Source organism: Gymnoscopelus braueri (assembly GCF_963280865.1).
Source record: "Gymnoscopelus braueri genome assembly, chromosome: 12".
Taxonomy (NCBI): Eukaryota; Metazoa; Chordata; class Actinopteri; order Myctophiformes; family Myctophidae; genus Gymnoscopelus; species Gymnoscopelus braueri.
The window spans coordinates 40,019,494-40,043,731 of NC_137614.1; the positions used below are offsets into that span (position 1 = coordinate 40,019,494).

Consider the following 24,238-nt stretch of genomic DNA (forward strand, 5'->3'; position numbering starts at 1 on the left):
ATACAGCATGAAAGGTGGTCACAAACATTTCACGTGAACAAGTCCATCTCCAGTTTCAGCAATATTCAAAATGCATGTGTTGTGTTGCAATGTTGTTGATCTGATTTACATCCAAAGCATACTTATCCACACACTTAAACTCGCTATGTAAAGCACTGGTTCTCAAACCTTTTTTATGTCAAGGACCTCCAGGTTAATATGTATTTGGCTGGGGACCCCATTTGAAAATATTTGGTGCCAGGGTCCCTACTCCCCATACGTGATTTGTGTTGTTAAAATGTTTAAGAAATAACCCCAGACTAATAACCCATATCAGATCTGATCTGTCCATCTAGGTTTTTAAGTCTTTACTCAAACATCACCCGTTCTCTTTGGCTTTTAAACACATCTGATCTTAAGTTTTGAAGTTTGTGCGTGTCATTTTGTTTAACTTCTTATTTTTGTGTGCAATGGCCCTGCAGTGGGTGTGTAACACCCATGCTAATTTATAAATAAAGCTAACTTTTGCTCACTTTCAGAAACACAGCAGGAGAAAGGGTAAACATTCACGAGTCTTCTGCCAAATTCAGGAGTGTTGGCAGGTATGCCTGAGGTGACAAAGGCAAGGGGCTGGTTTTAAAAGGGAGGGGTCTATGAGGACAAGGCCCTGCCCCTATGCTCAAACTGTATAAATGTCTTGCCATTTGTGTCATACTCTGAAAAGGAACCCAAGAAGCTCTTGAAGAACTGAATACAGAAGAACATACATTTTGATTCAAGGTAAGAATATGTATGTGTGTATGTATATATATATATATATATATATATATATATATATATATATATATATATATATATATATATATATATATATATATAATTTTTTTTTTTTTTTTACTTGGTAGCAGTAAACAAAGCTTATAGAGTAACATAAATTATACCAGTTTACACCTGAACATAAGAACTATGCTAAGTCGATTGTACCAAGAGTCAAAGGTTTTGGCAAGAGCTCTTTCATCATGATTTGTGTGTGTGCATATCTCATTTTAAACCAGCTCAGTGCTTTATGAGACTTCCAGTTTAGTAGACCTTGTATTGTGAATTTGTTCTTCCATGTGCTGTTGTTCTCATGTCTTACTAAATAAAGTACATCAATCAATCAATACATGGGAATTTCTCTTTGAAATGAGCTGCCTCTGTGTGTCAGGCAGTCTCAATCTAAACTGTTCTATAGAAACTGTGTTAAAATACTGATTTGGAAAAAACTAAAGCTAGTGATGCATTTCAATTTGTGTTTTTATGGTTTGATATTTGTTAGGGATGGATTCAGGTTGTTTTAGTTGTTTTGTACTTTGTGAGTTCATGTGACGTGCTGCGTGCTATGTAATGTATTGGTGCTATATAATTTATTGGACTATTTAAAAAAAAAAACATTTCAGGACTGATTGATTGTTTGAATACTCTATTAACATTTTGCAAAAAGTACACAGGGTGACTTCAAGTACAAAATGTCATGAGCAGTGATTAACATCTTCTTTGCACTCTGGCCAGGCTGTCTTTCCAGTTCTCGTGGCAATGGCATTGGTGTCCGGTCTGGTTGCAGTTGTGGGAATGATTGGCTCTGCAGTTGTTGAGCTCATTCCAACTGATCGCCATTGCACCATTACTATCAGCAACCATAGTTCCCATTTACTCATCAATCCCAGGTATTTGTTTATTATTATTATTATTATTATTATTATTATTATTATTATTATTATTATTATTATTATTATTATTATTATTATTATCAGTTGCTCTAAACTGGGGGGTCATTTGGGGTCTCCAGGGATGGCAATTACTGCTCCCTAGTGCTCACATTCCGTTATTTCATGCATATTTTCCGCAACTCTTTTTCCGCAAATGTTGTTGCAGATTAATCTGATTAGAGATGAACGATGAGTGCATCTCAATCCATGCCCGTCCATCTACAGTAGCCTACATGTGACACATGCATGTTGGTCCCTTCCTTTTGGTCATGTCATTATAGGCGAACACTTTCACATTTGTTCAACATTTTAATAAAATAATGGATCTATAAGCTTGTAGATCCACTATTTTCAGAAATGGGGTTTAAGTGGTAATACATTTTTGCAGACCCCTATTTTTTCTGAAATTACGCCTCTGGCTCTAACTTTCATTTTTCTTCCTACTATTAAGGATGTACGTTTCCAGTGGCCATTGCACCAGATCTTTACCGCACGAAATCGCCTCCGGCCATGAGGCCATCGTTGAGTTCAAGAAGACACCCAACACTGCTAGGGGCGCTGTCGGTGTCTTCACCTACGAGCTCCAAAATCCAAGCAGCAAATCGCACTCCGAGAAGCTAGCTTACATGTTCTCTGTGCCCTTCGACTACATCGAGTACTCAAACTGGCATGCGGGGGGATTCATTGGAAAAAACAAAACTTGCGACTGCCATCTTTTTAAGGAGATGTATTACAACTCAGAGAATGGATTTGTCAGACAGAAAGGAGACAATTCGCTCTCTCACTCCGACGGTTATTTTAAAGTCATGGCCACGATGACAGACACTTGCACACCTGTCATGACTGTGGAAGTTCGTGACAACTGAGATCAGGGTTATTATAGTTAAAGGTAGGGTAAATGTTACTTTTGCGTTAAAACAAAACGTTTTTTGGTAACAGGTTAAAGCTCTATATTGTGATAGTAATCATTGATAAAGAACAGTGTTAGTTCAGTACCAGGGGTCTCCCTGTCCCCCCAGCTCTTTAATGAACAGAAGAAAACATTTGTCAGGTGGGTTGCCAATTTCAGCCAATCAGGATAGAGCACCCATGCAGCTTAACTTTTATAGTGTTCCAATTCCAATTTGGTCTGCTCATTTCTTTGTCATTACCTGCAGTTTATCCTGTATACTGCATGAGTTCTCTCTCCTGATTGGATAACATTGGTATCCTGGCCTGAAAATGAATTTTCTGTTTATTAAAGAGCTGATGCATGAGACCCATACTGAACAAACACTCTACAGCAATGATTTCAGAATACAGAGCTATTTAACACGTATTTTAACCACGCACGCACGCACACACACACACACACACACATTAATCAAATTAAGTATTAATCAAAAGAAAACACAAGTAATGCATTTTAGAAACCCAGGTACAGAAAGAAGTAGCTTCAAGTTTAGTGTGGGTGATAAACAACTGCAGTTTACAGATAAGTACAAGTACCTTGGTTTGTTTCTAGATGAAAACATGTCTTTTTTTCACGGTGTATCTGCCCTAGCAGATTCTGCCGGCAGGGCATTGGGAGGCCTCATAGGCAAAACCAAAACGTTGAAGGACATGGGCTATCTTACGTAGGCCTACTCTAAATTGTATCACACATGTGTATGTCCCATTTTAGATTATATTTCGGGGGTTTGGGGGTACAAAAGGTTTCAGTTAAATGAACGTGTCCAGAATCGGGCAATTCGATTCTTTTTAGGACTACATAAGTATGCGTCAATCGCAGCATTTAATGGAGATATGGGGTGGGACTCCTGTGAAATTAGATGGAAGGCCAGCATGGTGAGTCTCTGGAACAGGTTGCTGTGTCTGCCATCCAATAGGGTGGCTAGTCAAATTTTTTACTGGGATCTGTCTGGAGAAGGGGAATGGGCCTCTGAGATCTTTGATGTATTGAGGGAATGTGGTCTGGAAGAACATTATTTCCAAAGAACAACTGTGAATGTGGAGGAGTTTAAAAACAGAATCCGTGCAAAATGCATACAAACCTGGTTAGAAGACATTTGGCAAAAGCCAAAATTAAGAACATATCGTCTTTTAAAAAAAGATTATAAATGTGAAAATTATGTTTTGTATAATTTGGCAAAAAGTCGGAGGTCACTTTGTGCGCAGATAAGATGTGGCATTCTGCCATTACATATTGAAACGGGAAGATATAGAGGCATAGCTGCGGAGGATAGAATATGTGAATATTGTGATTTGAATGAGGTGGAGAATGAAATCAATTTTATTTTGTTTTGTCCCCTGTATGATGACCTGAGAGATATACTGTTTAAAAAAGTCCACACCCCTGATCTAAACCTGATAGATTATGAGAATGGTGCCTTGATTGAATTTCTTTTTTTTCATGTTTTTGCATTTTCAGAGTTTCTTTATAAAGCGTGGGATAGAAGGAGAAGGGTGACTTATAATGGATTTTTTTTTTGTAAATGTGTGTGTATTCTATGTGCAGGTATATATGAGTTGCTGGTTGGGTGTACACTGGAATGTTTGTAATTTTTGTTTTTTTGTTTTGGGATTGATGTGTCTGATAATCCCATGTGGGATGGGTCAAAGAAATTGTCCGGACACGGAAATAAAACATTCATTCATTCATTCATTCATTCATTCATTCATTCATTGCTGCCTTTATTGACCTCAGAGATTACTTCTGTGTACTTATACTGCATATTATTCAACTCATCATGAGCAGAGCTTTCATTAGAGCCTAATAAGAAGGCTCTGTGACGATTTTGAAAGAAAAAAAAAACGTTTGGAGCTCATAATTGGCAGCCATCTTGCATTTGAAGGTCAACAATAGGTCAAATCATTATATAAACACCAAATAATAGTATTCCTTGACCAAAATAAGCTCTGAAACCATGTATTAATTTGTGCATCATTGTAGGTCAGTCAAACCATTAAAAAGTTCATTTTCACGGCAGCCATTTTGGATTTTGGTCTCTCACTAATTTCCCCCGCCCCTTTTAAAAATACACCCCGGCTAAATTTGTTTAATAACCCTCCTAGATGACAAATCCATTGAGAAACGGACCTTTGCTCTCCACGGTCACGGAAGTGCCACAGATGACCCTACTAATATCAGTTGGATCACTGGTACAACGTAGCTGGTGGATTTGCGATGCGAGGTGGACGCTCAACTAGCCCAAAAGAAGCACGCTTGAGTGTGTGTGCGTGTGAGTGTGTGTGTGTGTGTGTGTGTGTGTGTGGAACGCGTGTGCAAAGGACAGAGAGAGAGAGGGAAAGGAGGTGAGAGAGGGAGAGAGAGGGTGGATCTGGCCGATCTGCGCTGCGAAGTGGGCGCTACGTCACGCTAGATGTGAGGCCGAACTTCTAGTCAATTCAATTCAAATGACTTTATTGGCATGAATATTAGAACAATATAAAATAGTGGAACAATACAATCAAAACAGAATAATGTTGGTTGTGCACAAATAGCAGCTGTTTTTCAAAAGTGTTTAGAGTAATTGCTGTGTTTGTATGTACAGTGTTTCTACAATTTATTTATTTTCAAAAGTGGTTCAAGGTGATTGCTCTGTTTGTACAGGTATGTGCAGTGTTTCAACAATGTACATTAAAAAAAAAAGAATAGGCTACAGTGTATGTACAGTGTTTCTACAATTTACACATTTTAAAAAAGTGTTTAAAGGTAATTGCTGTGTTTGTATGTACAGTGTTTCTACAGCTTACATTTTACATATTTGGCATTCAGCATACGCTCTTAAGCGAGGAAAAACACAAGGTAATACATCAATTGCATAGAAATAGTAATCTAGGATAGGTAACTAAGAACATAATATCATCAGTCTAAACAGTAGAATATCCAAGAAATCAAGTTCTAGGTAACGAGATCACTCAATGCAGACAGTGCAGGAATACAAACAATGATTAGTAGTCTTTAAGGTGGTTGTGTTCTATTTGATATCCTTTTCCTTTACCATAATAGAATAATGACATGCAGGGTTCTGTTCCACAGATATGGGCGTCAGAATAGATTAGATTAGATCAACTTTATTTCAGACTTTCTTTCTTTCTTTCTTTATTCGGATCCCCATTAGCTTCCGCTGCCGCGGTCGCTAGTCTTCCTGGGGTCCACATAAAACATCACAACATAAAACAACATACAATATACATACAAACAACAACTGACACTCGTCAGTCCAAAACTAAGCTACATTAAAATGCCAAAATAGACAGACAAAATAGGTCCATATAAAAACAGAGATACAAAACACAATAACAACACAGAGATAGCCTGAGTACCAGAATAATTTCGCTCCTTTTGTTTTTCCAGAAGCACGAGGAATACCTTGTATCACTGTGTGATCCTTGTTAAGGCCATCATTAACACATTCTTTGACTCCATCAGTCTACACATAAATCTATATATAGAATTCCTCAATACAGCATGAAAGGTGGTCACAAACATTTCACGTGAACAAGTCCATCTCCAGTTTCAGCAATATTCAAAATGCATGTGTTGTGTTGCAATGTTGTTGATCTGATTTACATCCAAAGCATACTTATCCACACACTTAAACTCGCTATGTAAAGCACTGGTTCTCAAACCTTTTTTATGTCAAGGACCTCCAGGTTAATATGTATTTGGCTGGGGACCCCATTTGAAAATATTTGGTGCCAGGGTCCCTACTCCCCATACGTGATTTGTGTTGTTAAAATGTTTAAGAAATAACCCCAGACTAATAACCCATATCAGATCTGATCTGTCCATCTAGGTTTTTAAGTCTTTACTCAAACATCACCCGTTCTCTTTGGCTTTTAAACACATCTGATCTTAAGTTTTGAAGTTTGTGCGTGTCATTTTGTTTAACTTCTTATTTTTGTGTGCAATGGCCCTGCAGTGGGTGTGTAACACCCATGCTAATTTATAAATAAAGCTAACTTTTGCTCACTTTCAGAAACACAGCAGGAGAAAGGGTAAACATTCACGAGTCTTCTGCCAAATTCAGGAGTGTTGGCAGGTATGCCTGAGGTGACAAAGGCAAGGGGCTGGTTTTAAAAGGGAGGGGTCTATGAGGACAAGGCCCTGCCCCTATGCTCAAACTGTATAAATGTCTTGCCATTTGTGTCATACTCTGAAAAGGAACCCAAGAAGCTCTTGAAGAACTGAATACAGAAGAACATACATTTTGATTCAAGGTAAGAATATGTATGTGTGTATATATATATATAATTTTTTTTTTTTTTTTACTTGGTAGCAGTAAACAAAGCTTATAGAGTAACATAAATTATACCAGTTTACACCTGAACATAAGAACTATGCTAAGTCGATTGTACCAAGAGTCAAAGGTTTTGGCAAGAGCTCTTTCATCATGATTTGTGTGTGTGCATATCTCATTTTAAACCAGCTCAGTGCTTTATGAGACTTCCAGTTTAGTAGACCTTGTATTGTGAATTTGTTCTTCCATGTGCTGTTGTTCTCATGTCTTACTAAATAAAGTACATCAATCAATCAATACATGGGAATTTCTCTTTGAAATGAGCTGCCTCTGTGTGTCAGGCAGTCTCAATCTAAACTGTTCTATAGAAACTGTGTTAAAATACTGATTTGGAAAAAACTAAAGCTAGTGATGCATTTCAATTTGTGTTTTTATGGTTTGATATTTGTTAGGGATGGATTCAGGTTGTTTTAGTTGTTTTGTACTTTGTGAGTTCATGTGACGTGCTGCGTGCTATGTAATGTATTGGTGCTATATAATTTATTGGACTATTTAAAAAAAAAAACATTTCAGGACTGATTGATTGTTTGAATACTCTATTAACATTTTGCAAAAAGTACACAGGGTGACTTCAAGTACAAAATGTCATGAGCAGTGATTAACATCTTCTTTGCACTCTGGCCAGGCTGTCTTTCCAGTTCTCGTGGCAATGGCATTGGTGTCCGGTCTGGTTGCAGTTGTGGGAATGATTGGCTCTGCAGTTGTTGAGCTCATTCCAACTGATCGCCATTGCACCATTACTATCAGCAACCATAGTTCCCATTTACTCATCAATCCCAGGTATTTGTTTATTATTATTATTATTATTATTATTATTATTATTATTATTATTATTATTATTATTATTATCAGTTGCTCTAAACTGGGGGGTCATTTGGGGTCTCCAGGGATGGCAATTACTGCTCCCTAGTGCTCACATTCCGTTATTTCATGCATATTTTCCGCAACTCTTTTTCCGCAAATGTTGTTGCAGATTAATCTGATTAGAGATGAACGATGAGTGCATCTCAATCCATGCCCGTCCATCTACAGTAGCCTACATGTGACACATGCATGTTGGTCCCTTCCTTTTGGTCATGTCATTATAGGCGAACACTTTCACATTTGTTCAACATTTTAATAAAATAATGGATCTATAAGCTTGTAGATCCACTATTTTCAGAAATGGGGTTTAAGTGGTAATACATTTTTGCAGACCCCTATTTTTTCTGAAATTACGCCTCTGGCTCTAACTTTCATTTTTCTTCCTACTATTAAGGATGTACGTTTCCAGTGGCCATTGCACCAGATCTTTACCGCACGAAATCGCCTCCGGCCATGAGGCCATCGTTGAGTTCAAGAAGACACCCAACACTGCTAGGGGCGCTGTCGGTGTCTTCACCTACGAGCTCCAAAATCCAAGCAGCAAATCGCACTCCGAGAAGCTAGCTTACATGTTCTCTGTGCCCTTCGACTACATCGAGTACTCAAACTGGCATGCGGGGGGATTCATTGGAAAAAACAAAACTTGCGACTGCCATCTTTTTAAGGAGATGTATTACAACTCAGAGAATGGATTTGTCAGACAGAAAGGAGACAATTCGCTCTCTCACTCCGACGGTTATTTTAAAGTCATGGCCACGATGACAGACACTTGCACACCTGTCATGACTGTGGAAGTTCGTGACAACTGAGATCAGGGTTATTATAGTTAAAGGTAGGGTAAATGTTACTTTTGCGTTAAAACAAAACGTTTTTTGGTAACAGGTTAAAGCTCTATATTGTGATAGTAATCATTGATAAAGAACAGTGTTAGTTCAGTACCAGGGGTCTCCCTGTCCCCCCAGCTCTTTAATGAACAGAAGAAAACATTTGTCAGGTGGGTTGCCAATTTCAGCCAATCAGGATAGAGCACCCATGCAGCTTAACTTTTATAGTGTTCCAATTCCAATTTGGTCTGCTCATTTCTTTGTCATTACCTGCAGTTTATCCTGTATACTGCATGAGTTCTCTCTCCTGATTGGATAACATTGGTATCCTGGCCTGAAAATGAATTTTCTGTTTATTAAAGAGCTGATGCATGAGACCCATACTGAACAAACACTCTACAGCAATGATTTCAGAATACAGAGCTATTTAACACGTATTTTAACCACGCACGCACGCACACACACACACACACACATTAATCAAATTAAGTATTAATCAAAAGAAAACACAAGTAATGCATTTTAGAAACCCAGGTACAGAAAGAAGTAGCTTCAAGTTTAGTGTGGGTGATAAACAACTGCAGTTTACAGATAAGTACAAGTACCTTGGTTTGTTTCTAGATGAAAACATGTCTTTTTTTCACGGTGTATCTGCCCTAGCAGATTCTGCCGGCAGGGCATTGGGAGGCCTCATAGGCAAAACCAAAACGTTGAAGGACATGGGCTATCTTACGTAGGCCTACTCTAAATTGTATCACACATGTGTATGTCCCATTTTAGATTATATTTCGGGGGTTTGGGGGTACAAAAGGTTTCAGTTAAATGAACGTGTCCAGAATCGGGCAATTCGATTCTTTTTAGGACTACATAAGTATGCGTCAATCGCAGCATTTAATGGAGATATGGGGTGGGACTCCTGTGAAATTAGATGGAAGGCCAGCATGGTGAGTCTCTGGAACAGGTTGCTGTGTCTGCCATCCAATAGGGTGGCTAGTCAAATTTTTTACTGGGATCTGTCTGGAGAAGGGGAATGGGCCTCTGAGATCTTTGATGTATTGAGGGAATGTGGTCTGGAAGAACATTATTTCCAAAGAACAACTGTGAATGTGGAGGAGTTTAAAAACAGAATCCGTGCAAAATGCATACAAACCTGGTTAGAAGACATTTGGCAAAAGCCAAAATTAAGAACATATCGTCTTTTAAAAAAAGATTATAAATGTGAAAATTATGTTTTGTATAATTTGGCAAAAAGTCGGAGGTCACTTTGTGCGCAGATAAGATGTGGCATTCTGCCATTACATATTGAAACGGGAAGATATAGAGGCATAGCTGCGGAGGATAGAATATGTGAATATTGTGATTTGAATGAGGTGGAGAATGAAATCAATTTTATTTTGTCCCCTGTATGATGACCTGAGAGATATACTGTTTAAAAAAGTCCACACCCCTGATCTAAACCTGATAGATTATGAGAATGGTGCCTTGATTGAATTTCTTTTTTTTCATGTTTTTGCATTTTCAGAGTTTCTTTATAAAGCGTGGGATAGAAGGAGAAGGGTGACTTATAATGGATTTTTTTTTTGTAAATGTGTGTGTATTCTATGTGCAGGTATATATGAGTTGCTGGTTGGGTGTACACTGGAATGTTTGTAATTTTTGTTTTTTTGTTTTGGGATTGATGTGTCTGATAATCCCATGTGGGATGGGTCAAAGAAATTGTCCGGACACGGAAATAAAACATTCATTCATTCATTCATTCATTCATTCATTCATTCATTGCTGCCTTTATTGACCTCAGAGATTACTTCTGTGTACTTATACTGCATATTATTCAACTCATCATGAGCAGAGCTTTCATTAGAGCCTAGTAAGAAGGCTCTGTGACGATTTTGAAAGAAAAAAAAAACGTTTGGAGCTCATAATTGGCAGCCATCTTGCATTTGAAGGTCAACAATAGGTCAAATCATTATATAAACACCAAATAATAGTATTCCTTGACCAAAATAAGCTCTGAAACCATGTATTAATTTGTGCATCATTGTAGGTCAGTCAAACCATTAAAAAGTTCATTTTCACGGCAGCCATTTTGGATTTTGGTCACTCACTAATTTCCCCCGCCCCTTTTAAAAATACACCCCGGCTAAATTTGTTTAATAACCCTCCTAGATGACAAATCCATTGAGAAACGGACCTTTGCTCTCCACGGTCACGGAAGTGCCACAGATGACCCTACTAATATCAGTTGGATCACTGGTACAACGTAGCTGGTGGATTTGCGATGCGAGGTGGACGCTCAACTAGCCCAAAAGAAGCACGCTTGAGTGTGTGTGCGTGTGTGTGAGTGTGTGTGTGTGTGTGTGTGTGTGTGTGTGGAACGCGTGTGCAAAGGACAGAGAGAGAGAGGGAAAGGAGGTGAGAGAGGGAGAGAGAGGGTGGATCTGGCCGATCTGCGCTGCGAAGTGGGCGCTACGTCACGCTAGATGTGAGGCCGAACTTCTAGTCAATTCAATTCAAATGACTTTATTGGCATGAATATTAGAACAATATAAAATAGTGGAACAATACAATCAAAACAGAATAATGTTGGTTGTGCACAAATAGCAGCTGTTTTTCAAAAGTGTTTAGAGTAATTGCTGTGTTTGTATGTACAGTGTTTCTACAATTTATTTATTTTCAAAAGTGGTTCAAGGTGATTGCTCTGTTTGTACAGGTATGTGCAGTGTTTCAACAATGTACATTAAAAAAAAAAGAAAAAAAAGTAGGCTACAGTGTATGTACAGTGTTTCTACAATTTACACATTTTAAAAAAGTGTTTAAAGGTAATTGCTGTGTTTGTATGTACAGTGTTTCTACAGCTTACATTTTACATATTTGGCATTCAGCATACGCTCTTAAGCGAGGAAAAACACAAGGTAATACATCAATTGCATAGAAATAGTAATCTAGGATAGGTAACTAAGAACATAATATCATCAGTCTAAACAGTAGAATATCCAAGAAATCAAGTTCTAGGTAACGAGATCACTCAATGCAGACAGTGCAGGAATACAAACAATGATTAGTAGTCTTTAAGGTGGTTGTGTTCTATTTGATATCCTTTTCCTTTACCATAATAGAATAATGACATGCAGGGTTCTGTTCCACAGATATGGGCGTCAGAATAGATTAGATTAGATCAACTTTATTTCAGACTTTCTTTCTTTCTTTCTTTATTCGGATCCCCATTAGCTTCCGCTGCCGCGGTCGCTAGTCTTCCTGGGGTCCACATAAAACATCACAACATAAAACAACATACAATATACATACAAACAACAACTGACACTCGTCAGTCCAAAACTAAGCTACATTAAAATGCCAAAATAGACAGACAAAATAGGTCCATATAAAAACAGAGATACAAAACACAATAACAACACAGAGATAGCCTGAGTACCAGAATAATTTCGCTCCTTTTGTTTTTCCAGAAGCACGAGGAATACCTTGTATCACTGTGTGATCCTTGTTAAGGCCATCATTAACACATTCTTTGACTCCATCAGTCTACACATAAATCTATATATAGAATTCCTCAATACAGCATGAAAGGTGGTCACAAACATTTCACGTGAACAAGTCCATCTCCAGTTTCAGCAATATTCAAAATGCATGTGTTGTGTTGCAATGTTGTTGATCTGATTTACATCCAAAGCATACTTATCCACACACTTAAACTCGCTATGTAAAGCACTGGTTCTCAAACCTTTTTTATGTCAAGGACCTCCAGGTTAATATGTATTTGGCTGGGGACCCCATTTGAAAATATTTGGTGCCAGGGTCCCTACTCCCCATACGTGATTTGTGTTGTTAAAATGTTTAAGAAATAACCCCAGACTAATAACCCATATCAGATCTGATCTGTCCATCTAGGTTTTTAAGTCTTTACTCAAACATCACCCGTTCTCTTTGGCTTTTAAACACATCTGATCTTAAGTTTTGAAGTTTGTGCGTGTCATTTTGTTTAACTTCTTATTTTTGTGTGCAATGGCCCTGCAGTGGGTGTGTAACACCCATGCTAATTTATAAATAAAGCTAACTTTTGCTCACTTTCAGAAACACAGCAGGAGAAAGGGTAAACATTCACGAGTCTTCTGCCAAATTCAGGAGTGTTGGCAGGTATGCCTGAGGTGACAAAGGCAAGGGGCTGGTTTTAAAAGGGAGGGGTCTATGAGGACAAGGCCCTGCCCCTATGCTCAAACTGTATAAATGTCTTGCCATTTGTGTCATACTCTGAAAAGGAACCCAAGAAGCTCTTGAAGAACTGAATACAGAAGAACATACATTTTGATTCAAGGTAAGAATATGTATGTGTGTATATATATATATATATATATATATATATATATATATATATATATATATATATATATATATATATATATATATATATATATATATATATATATATATATATTTTTTTTTTTTTTTTACTTGGTAGCAGTAAACAAAGCTTATAGAGTAACATAAATTATACCAGTTTACACCTGAACATAAGAACTATGCTAAGTCGATTGTACCAAGAGTCAAAGGTTTTGGCAAGAGCTCTTTCATCATGATTTGTGTGTGTGCATATCTCATTTTAAACCAGCTCAGTGCTTTATGAGACTTCCAGTTTAGTAGACCTTGTATTGTGAATTTGTTCTTCCATGTGCTGTTGTTCTCATGTCTTACTAAATAAAGTACATCAATCAATCAATACATGGGAATTTCTCTTTGAAATGAGCTGCCTCTGTGTGTCAGGCAGTCTCAATCTAAACTGTTCTATAGAAACTGTGTTAAAATACTGATTTGGAAAAAACTAAAGCTAGTGATGCATTTCAATTTGTGTTTTTATGGTTTGATATTTGTTAGGGATGGATTCAGGTTGTTTTAGTTGTTTTGTACTTTGTGAGTTCATGTGACGTGCTGCGTGCTATGTAATGTATTGGTGCTATATAATTTATTGGACTATTTAAAAAAAAAAACATTTCAGGACTGATTGATTGTTTGAATACTCTATTAACATTTTGCAAAAAGTACACAGGGTGACTTCAAGTACAAAATGTCATGAGCAGTGATTAACATCTTCTTTGCACTCTGGCCAGGCTGTCTTTCCAGTTCTCGTGGCAATGGCATTGGTGTCCGGTCTGGTTGCAGTTGTGGGAATGATTGGCTCTGCAGTTGTTGAGCTCATTCCAACTGATCGCCATTGCACCATTACTATCAGCAACCATAGTTCCCATTTACTCATCAATCCCAGGTATTTGTTTATTATTATTATTATTATTATTATTATTATTATTATTATTATTATTATTATTATTATCAGTTGCTCTAAACTGGGGGGTCATTTGGGGTCTCCAGGGATGGCAATTACTGCTCCCTAGTGCTCACATTCCGTTATTTCATGCATATTTTCCGCAACTCTTTTTCCGCAAATGTTGTTGCAGATTAATCTGATTAGAGATGAACGATGAGTGCATCTCAATCCATGCCCGTCCATCTACAGTAGCCTACATGTGACACATGCATGTTGGTCCCTTCCTTTTGGTCATGTCATTATAGGCGAACACTTTCACATTTGTTCAACATTTTAATAAAATAATGGATCTATAAGCTTGTAGATCCACTATTTTCAGAAATGGGGTTTAAGTGGTAATACATTTTTGCAGACCCCTATTTTTTCTGAAATTACGCCTCTGGCTCTAACTTTCATTTTTCTTCCTACTATTAAGGATGTACGTTTCCAGTGGCCATTGCACCAGATCTTTACCGCACGAAATCGCCTCCGGCCATGAGGCCATCGTTGAGTTCAAGAAGACACCCAACACTGCTAGGGGCGCTGTCGGTGTCTTCACCTACGAGCTCCAAAATCCAAGCAGCAAATCGCACTCCGAGAAGCTAGCTTACATGTTCTCTGTGCCCTTCGACTACATCGAGTACTCAAACTGGCATGCGGGGGGATTCATTGGAAAAAACAAAACTTGCGACTGCCATCTTTTTAAGGAGATGTATTACAACTCAGAGAATGGATTTGTCAGACAGAAAGGAGACAATTCGCTCTCTCACTCCGACGGTTATTTTAAAGTCATGGCCACGATGACAGACACTTGCACACCTGTCATGACTGTGGAAGTTCGTGACAACTGAGATCAGGGTTATTATAGTTAAAGGTAGGGTAAATGTTACTTTTGCGTTAAAACAAAACGTTTTTTGGTAACAGGTTAAAGCTCTATATTGTGATAGTAATCATTGATAAAGAACAGTGTTAGTTCAGTACCAGGGGTCTCCCTGTCCCCCCAGCTCTTTAATGAACAGAAGAAAACATTTGTCAGGTGGGTTGCCAATTTCAGCCAATCAGGATAGAGCACCCATGCAGCTTAACTTTTATAGTGTTCCAATTCCAATTTGGTCTGCTCATTTCTTTGTCATTACCTGCAGTTTATCCTGTATACTGCATGAGTTCTCTCTCCTGATTGGATAACATTGGTATCCTGGCCTGAAAATGAATTTTCTGTTTATTAAAGAGCTGATGCATGAGACCCATACTGAACAAACACTCTACAGCAATGATTTCAGAATACAGAGCTATTTAACACGTATTTTAACCACGCACGCACGCACACACACACACACACACATTAATCAAATTAAGTATTAATCAAAAGAAAACACAAGTAATGCATTTTAGAAACCCAGGTACAGAAAGAAGTAGCTTCAAGTTTAGTGTGGGTGATAAACAACTGCAGTTTACAGATAAGTACAAGTACCTTGGTTTGTTTCTAGATGAAAACATGTCTTTTTTTCACGGTGTATCTGCCCTAGCAGATTCTGCCGGCAGGGCATTGGGAGGCCTCATAGGCAAAACCAAAACGTTGAAGGACATGGGCTATCTTACGTAGGCCTACTCTAAATTGTATCACACATGTGTATGTCCCATTTTAGATTATATTTCGGGGGTTTGGGGGTACAAAAGGTTTCAGTTAAATGAACGTGTCCAGAATCGGGCAATTCGATTCTTTTTAGGACTACATAAGTATGCGTCAATCGCAGCATTTAATGGAGATATGGGGTGGGACTCCTGTGAAATTAGATGGAAGGCCAGCATGGTGAGTCTCTGGAACAGGTTGCTGTGTCTGCCATCCAATAGGGTGGCTAGTCAAATTTTTTACTGGGATCTGTCTGGAGAAGGGGAATGGGCCTCTGAGATCTTTGATGTATTGAGGGAATGTGGTCTGGAAGAACATTATTTCCAAAGAACAACTGTGAATGTGGAGGAGTTTAAAAACAGAATCCGTGCAAAATGCATACAAACCTGGTTAGAAGACATTTGGCAAAAGCCAAAATTAAGAACATATCGTCTTTTAAAAAAAGATTATAAATGTGAAAATTATGTTTTGTATAATTTGGCAAAAAGTCGGAGGTCACTTTGTGCGCAGATAAGATGTGGCATTCTGCCATTACATATTGAAACGGGAAGATATAGAGGCATAGCTGCGGAGGATAGAATATGTGAATATTGTGATTTGAATGAGGTGGAGAATGAAATCAATTTTATTTTGTTTTGTCCCCTGTATGATGACCTGAGAGATATACTGTTTAAAAAAGTCCACACCCCTGATCTAAACCTGATAGATTATGAGAATGGTGCCTTGATTGAATTTCTTTTTTTTCATGTTTTTGCATTTTCAGAGTTTCTTTATAAAGCGTGGGATAGAAGGAGAAGGGTGACTTATAATGGATTTTTTTTTTGTAAATGTGTGTGTATTCTATGTGCAGGTATATATGAGTTGCTGGTTGGGTGTACACTGGAATGTTTGTAATTTTTGTTTTTTTGTTTTGGGATTGATGTGTCTGATAATCCCATGTGGGATGGGTCAAAGAAATTGTCCGGACACGGAAATAAAACATTCATTCATTCATTCATTCATTCATTCATTCATTCATTGCTGCCTTTATTGACCTCAGAGATTACTTCTGTGTACTTATACTGCATATTATTCAACTCATCATGAGCAGAGCTTTCATTAGAGCCTAATAAGAAGGCTCTGTGACGATTTTGAAAGAAAAAAAAAACGTTTGGAGCTCATAATTGGCAGCCATCTTGCATTTGAAGGTCAACAATAGGTCAAATCATTATATAAACACCAAATAATAGTATTCCTTGACCAAAATAAGCTCTGAAACCATGTATTAATTTGTGCATCATTGTAGGTCAGTCAAACCATTAAAAAGTTCATTTTCACGGCAGCCATTTTGGATTTTGGTCTCTCACTAATTTCCCCCGCCCCTTTTAAAAATACACCCCGGCTAAATTTGTTTAATAACCCTCCTAGATGACAAATCCATTGAGAAACGGACCTTTGCTCTCCACGGTCACGGAAGTGCCACAGATGACCCTACTAATATCAGTTGGATCACTGGTACAACGTAGCTGGTGGATTTGCGATGCGAGGTGGACGCTCAACTAGCCCAAAAGAAGCACGCTTGAGTGTGTGTGCGTGTGTGTGAGTGTGTGTGTGTGTGTGTGTGTGTGTGGAACGCGTGTGCAAAGGACAGAGAGAGAGAGGGAAAGGAGGTGAGAGAGGGAGAGAGAGGGTGGATCTGGCCGATCTGCGCTGCGAAGTGGGCGCTACGTCACGCTAGATGTGAGGCCGAACTTCTAGTCAATTCAATTCAAATGACTTTATTGGCATGAATATTAGAACAATATAAAATAGTGGAACAATACAATCAAAACAGAATAATGTTGGTTGTGCACAAATAGCAGCTGTTTTTCAAAAGTGTTTAGAGTAATTGCTGTGTTTGTATGTACAGTGTTTCTACAATTTATTTATTTTCAAAAGTGGTTCAAGGTGATTGCTCTGTTTGTACAGGTATGTGCAGTGTTTCAACAATGTACATTAAAAAAAAAAGAAAAAAAAGTAGGCTACAGTGTATGTACAGTGTTTCTACAATTTACACATTTTAAAAAAGTGTTTAAAGGTAATTGCTGTGTTTGTATGTACAGTGTTTCTACAGCTTACATTTTACATATTTGGCATTCAGCATACGCTCTTAAGCGAGGAAAAACACAAGGTAATACATCAATTGCATAGAAATAGTAATCTAGGATAGGTAACTAAGAACATAATATCATCAGTCTAAACAGTAGAATATCCAAGAAATCAAGTTCTAGGTAACGAGATCACTCAATGCAGACAGTGCAGGAATACAAACAATGATTAGTAGTCTTTAAGGTGGTTGTGTTCTATTTGATATCCTTTTCCTTTACCATAATAGAATAATGACATGCAGGGTTCTGTTCCACAGATATGGGCGTCAGAATAGATTAGATTAGATCAACTTTATTTCAGACTTTCTTTCTTTCTTTCTTTATTCGGATCCCCATTAGCTTCCGCTGCCGCGGTCGCTAGTCTTCCTGGGGTCCACATAAAACATCACAACATAAAACAACATACAATATACATACAAACAACAACTGACACTCGTCAGTCCAAAACTAAGCTACATTAAAATGCCAAAATAGACAGACAAAATAGGTCCATATAAAAACAGAGATACAAAACACAATAACAACACAGAGATAGCCTGAGTACCAGAATAATTTCGCTCCTTTTGTTTTTCCAGAAGCACGAGGAATACCTTGTATCACTGTGTGATCCTTGTTAAGGCCATCATTAACACATTCTTTGACTCCATCAGTCTACACATAAATCTATATATAGAATTCCTCAATACAGCATGAAAGGTGGTCACAAACATTTCACGTGAACAAGTCCATCTCCAGTTTCAGCAATATTCAAAATGCATGTGTTGTGTTGCAATGTTGTTGATCTGATTTACATCCAAAGCATACTTATCCACACACTTAAACTCGCTATGTAAAGCACTGGTTCTCAAACCTTTTTTATGTCAAGGACCTCCAGGTTAATATGTATTTGGCTGGGGACCCCATTTGAAAATATTTGGTGCCAGGGTCCCTACTCCCCATACGTGATTTGTGTTGTTAAAATGTTTAAGAAATAACCCCAGACTAATAACCCATATCAGATCTGATCTGTCCATCTAGGTTTTTAAGTCTTTACTCAAACATCACCCGTTCTCTTTGGCTTTTAAACACATCTGATCTTAAGTTTTGAAGTTTGTGCGTGTCATTTTGTTTAACTTCTTATTTTTGTGTGCAATGGCCCTGCAGTGGGTGTGTAACACCCATGCTAATTTATAAATAAAGCTAACTTTTGCTCACTTTCAGAAACACAGCAGGAGAAAGGGTAAACATTCACGAGTCTTCTGCCAAATTCAGGAGTGTTGGCAGGTATGCCTGAGGTGACAAAGGCAAGGGGCTGGTTTTAAAAGGGAGGGGTCTATGAGGACAAGGCCCTGCCCCTATGCTCAAACTGTATAAATGTCTTGCCATTTGTGTCATACTCTGAAAAGGAACCCAAGAAGCTCTTGAAGAACTGAATACAGAAGAACATACATTTTGATTCAAGGTAAGAATATGTATGTGTGTATATATATATATATATATATATATATATATATATATATATATATATATATATATATATATATATATATATATATATATATATATATATATATATATATAATTTTTTTTTTTTTTTTACTTGGTAGCAGTAAACAAAGCTTATAGAGTAACATAAATTATACCAGTTTACACCTGAACATAAGAACTATGCTAAGTCGATTGTACCAAGAGTCAAAGGTTTTGGCAAGAGCTCTTTCATCATGATTTGTGTGTGTGCATATCTCATTTTAAACCAGCTCAGTGCTTTATGAGACTTCCAGTTTAGTAGACCTTGTATTGTGAATTTGTTCTTCCATGTGCTGTTGTTCTCATGTCTTACTAAATAAAGTACATCAATCAATCAATACATGGGAATTTCTCTTTGAAATGAGCTGCCTCTGTGTGTCAGGCAGTCTCAATCTAAACTGTTCTATAGAAACTGTGTTAAAATACTGATTTGGAAAAAACTAAAGCTAGTGATGCATTTCAATTTGTGTTTTTATGGTTTGATATTTGTTAGGGATGGATTCAGGTTGTTTTAGTTGTTTTGTACTTTGTGAGTTCATGTGACGTGCTGCGTGCTATGTAATGTATTGGTGCTATATAATTTATTGGACTATTTAAAAAAAAAAACATTTCAGGACTGATTGATTGTTTGAATACTCTATTAACATTTTGCAAAAAGTACACAGGGTGACTTCAAGTACAAAATGTCATGAGCAGTGATTAACATCTTCTTTGCACTCTGGCCAGGCTGTCTTTCCAGTTCTCGTGGCAATGGCATTGGTGTCCGGTCTGGTTGCAGTTGTGGGAATGATTGGCTCTGCAGTTGTTGAGCTCATTCCAACTGATCGCCATTGCACCATTACTATCAGCAACCATAGTTCCCATTTACTCATCAATCCCAGGTATTTGTTTATTATTATTATTATTATTATTATTATTATTATTATTATTATTATTATCAGTTGCTCTAAACTGGGGGGTCATTTGGGGTCTCCAGGGATGGCAATTACTGCTCCCTAGTGCTCACATTCCGTTATTTCATGCATATTTTCCGCAACTCTTTTTCCGCAAATGTTGTTGCAGATTAATCTGATTAGAGATGAACGATGAGTGCATCTCAATCCATGCCCGTCCATCTACAGTAGCCTACATGTGACACATGCATGTTGGTCCCTTCCTTTTGGTCATGTCATTATAGGCGAACACTTTCACATTTGTTCAACATTTTAATAAAATAATGGATCTATAAGCTTGTAGATCCACTATTTTCAGAAATGGGGTTTAAGTGGTAATACATTTTTGCAGACCCCTATTTTTTCTGAAATTACGCCTCTGGCTCTAACTTTCATTTTTCTTCCTACTATTAAGGATGTACGTTTCCAGTGGCCATTGCACCAGATCTTTACCGCACGAAATCGCCTCCGGCCATGAGGCCATCGTTGAGTTCAAGAAGACACCCAACACTGCTAGGGGCGCTGTCGGTGTCTTCACCTACGAGCTCCAAAATCCAAGCAGCAAATCGCACTCCGAGAAGCTAGCTTACATGTTCTCTGTGCCCTTCGACTACATCGAGTACTCAAACTGGCATGCGGGGGGATTCATTGGAAAAAACAAAACTTGCGACTGCCATCTTTTTAAGGAGATGTATTACAACTCAGAGAATGGATTTGTCAGACAGAAAGGAGACAATTCGCTCTCTCACTCCGACGGTTATTTTAAAGTCATGGCCACGATGACAGACACTTGCACACCTGTCATGACTGTGGAAGTTCGTGACAACTGAGATCAGGGTTATTATAGTTAAAGGTAGGGTAAATGTTACTTTTGCGTTAAAACAAAACGTTTTTTGGTAACAGGTTAAAGCTCTATATTGTGATAGTAATCATTGATAAAGAACAGTGTTAGTTCAGTACCAGGGGTCTCCCTGTCCCCCCAGCTCTTTAATGAACAGAAGAAAACATTTGTCAGGTGGGTTGCCAATTTCAGCCAATCAGGATAGAGCACCCATGCAGCTTAACTTTTATAGTGTTCCAATTCCAATTTGGTCTGCTCATTTCTTTGTCATTACCTGCAGTTTATCCTGTATACTGCATGAGTTCTCTCTCCTGATTGGATAACATTGGTATCCTGGCCTGAAAATGAATTTTCTGTTTATTAAAGAGCTGATGCATGAGACCCATACTGAACAAACACTCTACAGCAATGATTTCAGAATACAGAGCTATTTAACACGTATTTTAACCACGCACGCACGCACACACACACACACACACACATTAATCAAATTAAGTATTAATCAAAAGAAAACACAAGTAATGCATTTTAGAAACCCAGGTACAGAAAGAAGTAGCTTCAAGTTTAGTGTGGGTGATAAACAACTGCAGTTTACAGATAAGTACAAGTACCTTGGTTTGTTTCTAGATGAAAACATGTCTTTTTTTCACGGTGTATCTGCCCTAGCAGATTCTGCCGGCAGGGCATTGGGAGGCCTCATAGGCAAAACCAAAACGTTGAAGGACATGGGCTATCTTACGTAGGCCTACTCTAAATTGTATCACACATGTGTATGTCCCATTTTAGATTATATTTCGGGGGTTTGGGGGTACAAAAGGTTTCAGTTAAATGAACGTGTCCAGAATCGGGCAATTCGATTCTTTTTAGGACTACATAAGTATGCGTCAATCGCAGCATTTAATGGAGATATGGGGTGGGACTCCTGTGAAATTAGATGGAAGGCCAGCATGGTGAGTCTCTGGAACAGGTTGCTGTGTCTGCCATCCAATAGGGTGGCTAGTCAAATTTTTTACTGGGATCTGTCTGGAGAAGGGGAATGGGCCTCTGAGATCTTTGATGTATTGAGGGAATGTGGTCTGGAAGAACATTATTTCCAAAGAACAACTGTGAATGTGGAGGAGTTTAAAAACAGAATCCGTGCAAAATGCATACAAACCTGGTTAGAAGACATTTGGCAAAAGCCAAAATTAAGAACATATCGTCTTTTAAAAAAAGATTATAAATGTGAAAATTATGTTTTGTATAATTTGGCAAAAAGTCGGAGGTCACTTTGTGCGCAGATAAGATGTGGCATTCTGCCATTACATATTGAAACGGGAAGATATAGAGGCATAGCTGCGGAGGATAGAATATGTGAATATTGTGATTTGAATGAGGTGGAGAATGAAATCAATTTTATTTTGTTTTGTCCCCTGTATGATGACCTGAGAGATATACTGTTTAAAAAAGTCCACACCCCTGATCTAAACCTGATAGATTATGAGAATGGTGCCTTGATTGAATTTCTTTTTTTTCATGTTTTTGCATTTTCAGAGTTTCTTTATAAAGCGTGGGATAGAAGGAGAAGGGTGACTTATAATGGATTTTTTTTTTGTAAATGTGTGTGTATTCTATGTGCAGGTATATATGAGTTGCTGGTTGGGTGTACACTGGAATGTTTGTAATTTTTGTTTTTTTGTTTTGGGATTGATGTGTCTGATAATCCCATGTGGGATGGGTCAAAGAAATTGTCCGGACACGGAAATAAAACATTCATTCATTCATTCATTCATTCATTCATTCATTCATTGCTGCCTTTATTGACCTCAGAGATTACTTCTGTGTACTTATACTGCATATTATTCAACTCATCATGAGCAGAGCTTTCATTAGAGCCTAATAAGAAGGCTCTGTGACGATTTTGAAAGAAAAAAAAAACGTTTGGAGCTCATAATTGGCAGCCATCTTGCATTTGAAGGTCAACAATAGGTCAAATCATTATATAAACACCAAATAATAGTATTCCTTGACCAAAATAAGCTCTGAAACCATGTATTAATTTGTGCATCATTGTAGGTCAGTCAAACCATTAAAAAGTTCATTTTCACGGCAGCCATTTTGGATTTTGGTCTCTCACTAATTTCCCCCGCCCCTTTTAAAAATACACCCCGGCTAAATTTGTTTAATAACCCTCCTAGATGACAAATCCATTGAGAAACGGACCTTTGCTCTCCACGGTCACGGAAGTGCCACAGATGACCCTACTAATATCAGTTGGATCACTGGTACAACGTAGCTGGTGGATTTGCGATGCGAGGTGGACGCTCAACTAGCCCAAAAGAAGCACGCTTGAGTGTGTGTGCGTGTGTGTGAGTGTGTGTGTGTGTGTGTGTGTGTGTGGAACGCGTGTGCAAAGGACAGAGAGAGAGAGGGAAAGGAGGTGAGAGAGGGAGAGAGAGGGTGGATCTGGCCGATCTGCGCTGCGAAGTGGGCGCTACGTCACGCTAGATGTGAGGCCGAACTTCTAGTCAATTCAATTCAAATGACTTTATTGGCATGAATATTAGAACAATATAAAATAGTGGAACAATACAATCAAAACAGAATAATGTTGGTTGTGCACAAATAGCAGCTGTTTTTCAAAAGTGTTTAGAGTAATTGCTGTGTTTGTATGTACAGTGTTTCTACAATTTATTTATTTTCAAAAGTGGTTCAAGGTGATTGCTCTGTTTGTACAGGTATGTGCAGTGTTTCAACAATGTACATTAAAAAAAAAAGAAAAAAAAGTAGGCTACAGTGTATGTACAGTGTTTCTACAATTTACACATTTTAAAAAAGTGTTTAAAGGTAATTGCTGTGTTTGTATGTACAGTGTTTCTACAGCTTACATTTTACATATTTGGCATTCAGCATACGCTCTTAAGCGAGGAAAAACACAAGGTAATACATCAATTGCATAGAAATAGTAATCTAGGATAGGTAACTAAGAACATAATATCATCAGTCTAAACAGTAGAATATCCAAGAAATCAAGTTCTAGGTAACGAGATCACTCAATGCAGACAGTGCAGGAATACAAACAATGATTAGTAGTCTTTAAGGTGGTTGTGTTCTATTTGATATCCTTTTCCTTTACCATAATAGAATAATGACATGCAGGGTTCTGTTCCACAGATATGGGCGTCAGAATAGATTAGATTAGATCAACTT

General features: G+C 37.9%; 4 protein-coding genes across 4 annotated transcripts; all 4 read left to right on the forward strand.

Annotated features, from left to right (window-relative positions):
* Positions 1-2,179: 2,179 nt before the first annotated feature.
* Positions 2,180-2,593, forward strand: LOC308096555 (uncharacterized protein; the record flags this gene model as incomplete). The annotated part of the gene is made up of 1 exon (XM_080443972.1): positions 2,180-2,593. The coding sequence occupies one exon, from the start codon at positions 2,180-2,182 to the stop codon at positions 2,591-2,593; it is 414 nt and encodes a 137-aa protein (XP_080300098.1).
* Positions 2,594-8,271: 5,678 nt separating this feature from the next.
* On the forward strand, positions 8,272-8,685 carry LOC308096556 (uncharacterized protein; the record flags this gene model as incomplete). Its single annotated transcript, XM_080443973.1, has 1 exon — positions 8,272-8,685. One exon carries the CDS (start codon positions 8,272-8,274, stop codon positions 8,683-8,685), a length of 414 nt encoding a protein of 137 aa, XP_080300099.1.
* Positions 8,686-14,451: 5,766 nt separating this feature from the next.
* On the forward strand, positions 14,452-14,865 carry LOC308096557 (uncharacterized protein; the record flags this gene model as incomplete). The annotated part of the gene is made up of 1 exon (XM_080443974.1): positions 14,452-14,865. The coding sequence occupies one exon, from the start codon at positions 14,452-14,454 to the stop codon at positions 14,863-14,865; it is 414 nt and encodes a 137-aa protein (XP_080300100.1).
* A 5,759-nt stretch (positions 14,866-20,624) lies between these two features.
* Positions 20,625-21,038, forward strand: LOC308096558 (uncharacterized protein; the record flags this gene model as incomplete). Its single annotated transcript, XM_080443975.1, has 1 exon — positions 20,625-21,038. One exon carries the CDS (start codon positions 20,625-20,627, stop codon positions 21,036-21,038), a length of 414 nt encoding a protein of 137 aa, XP_080300101.1.
* Between the last annotated feature and the right edge of the window lie 3,200 nt (positions 21,039-24,238).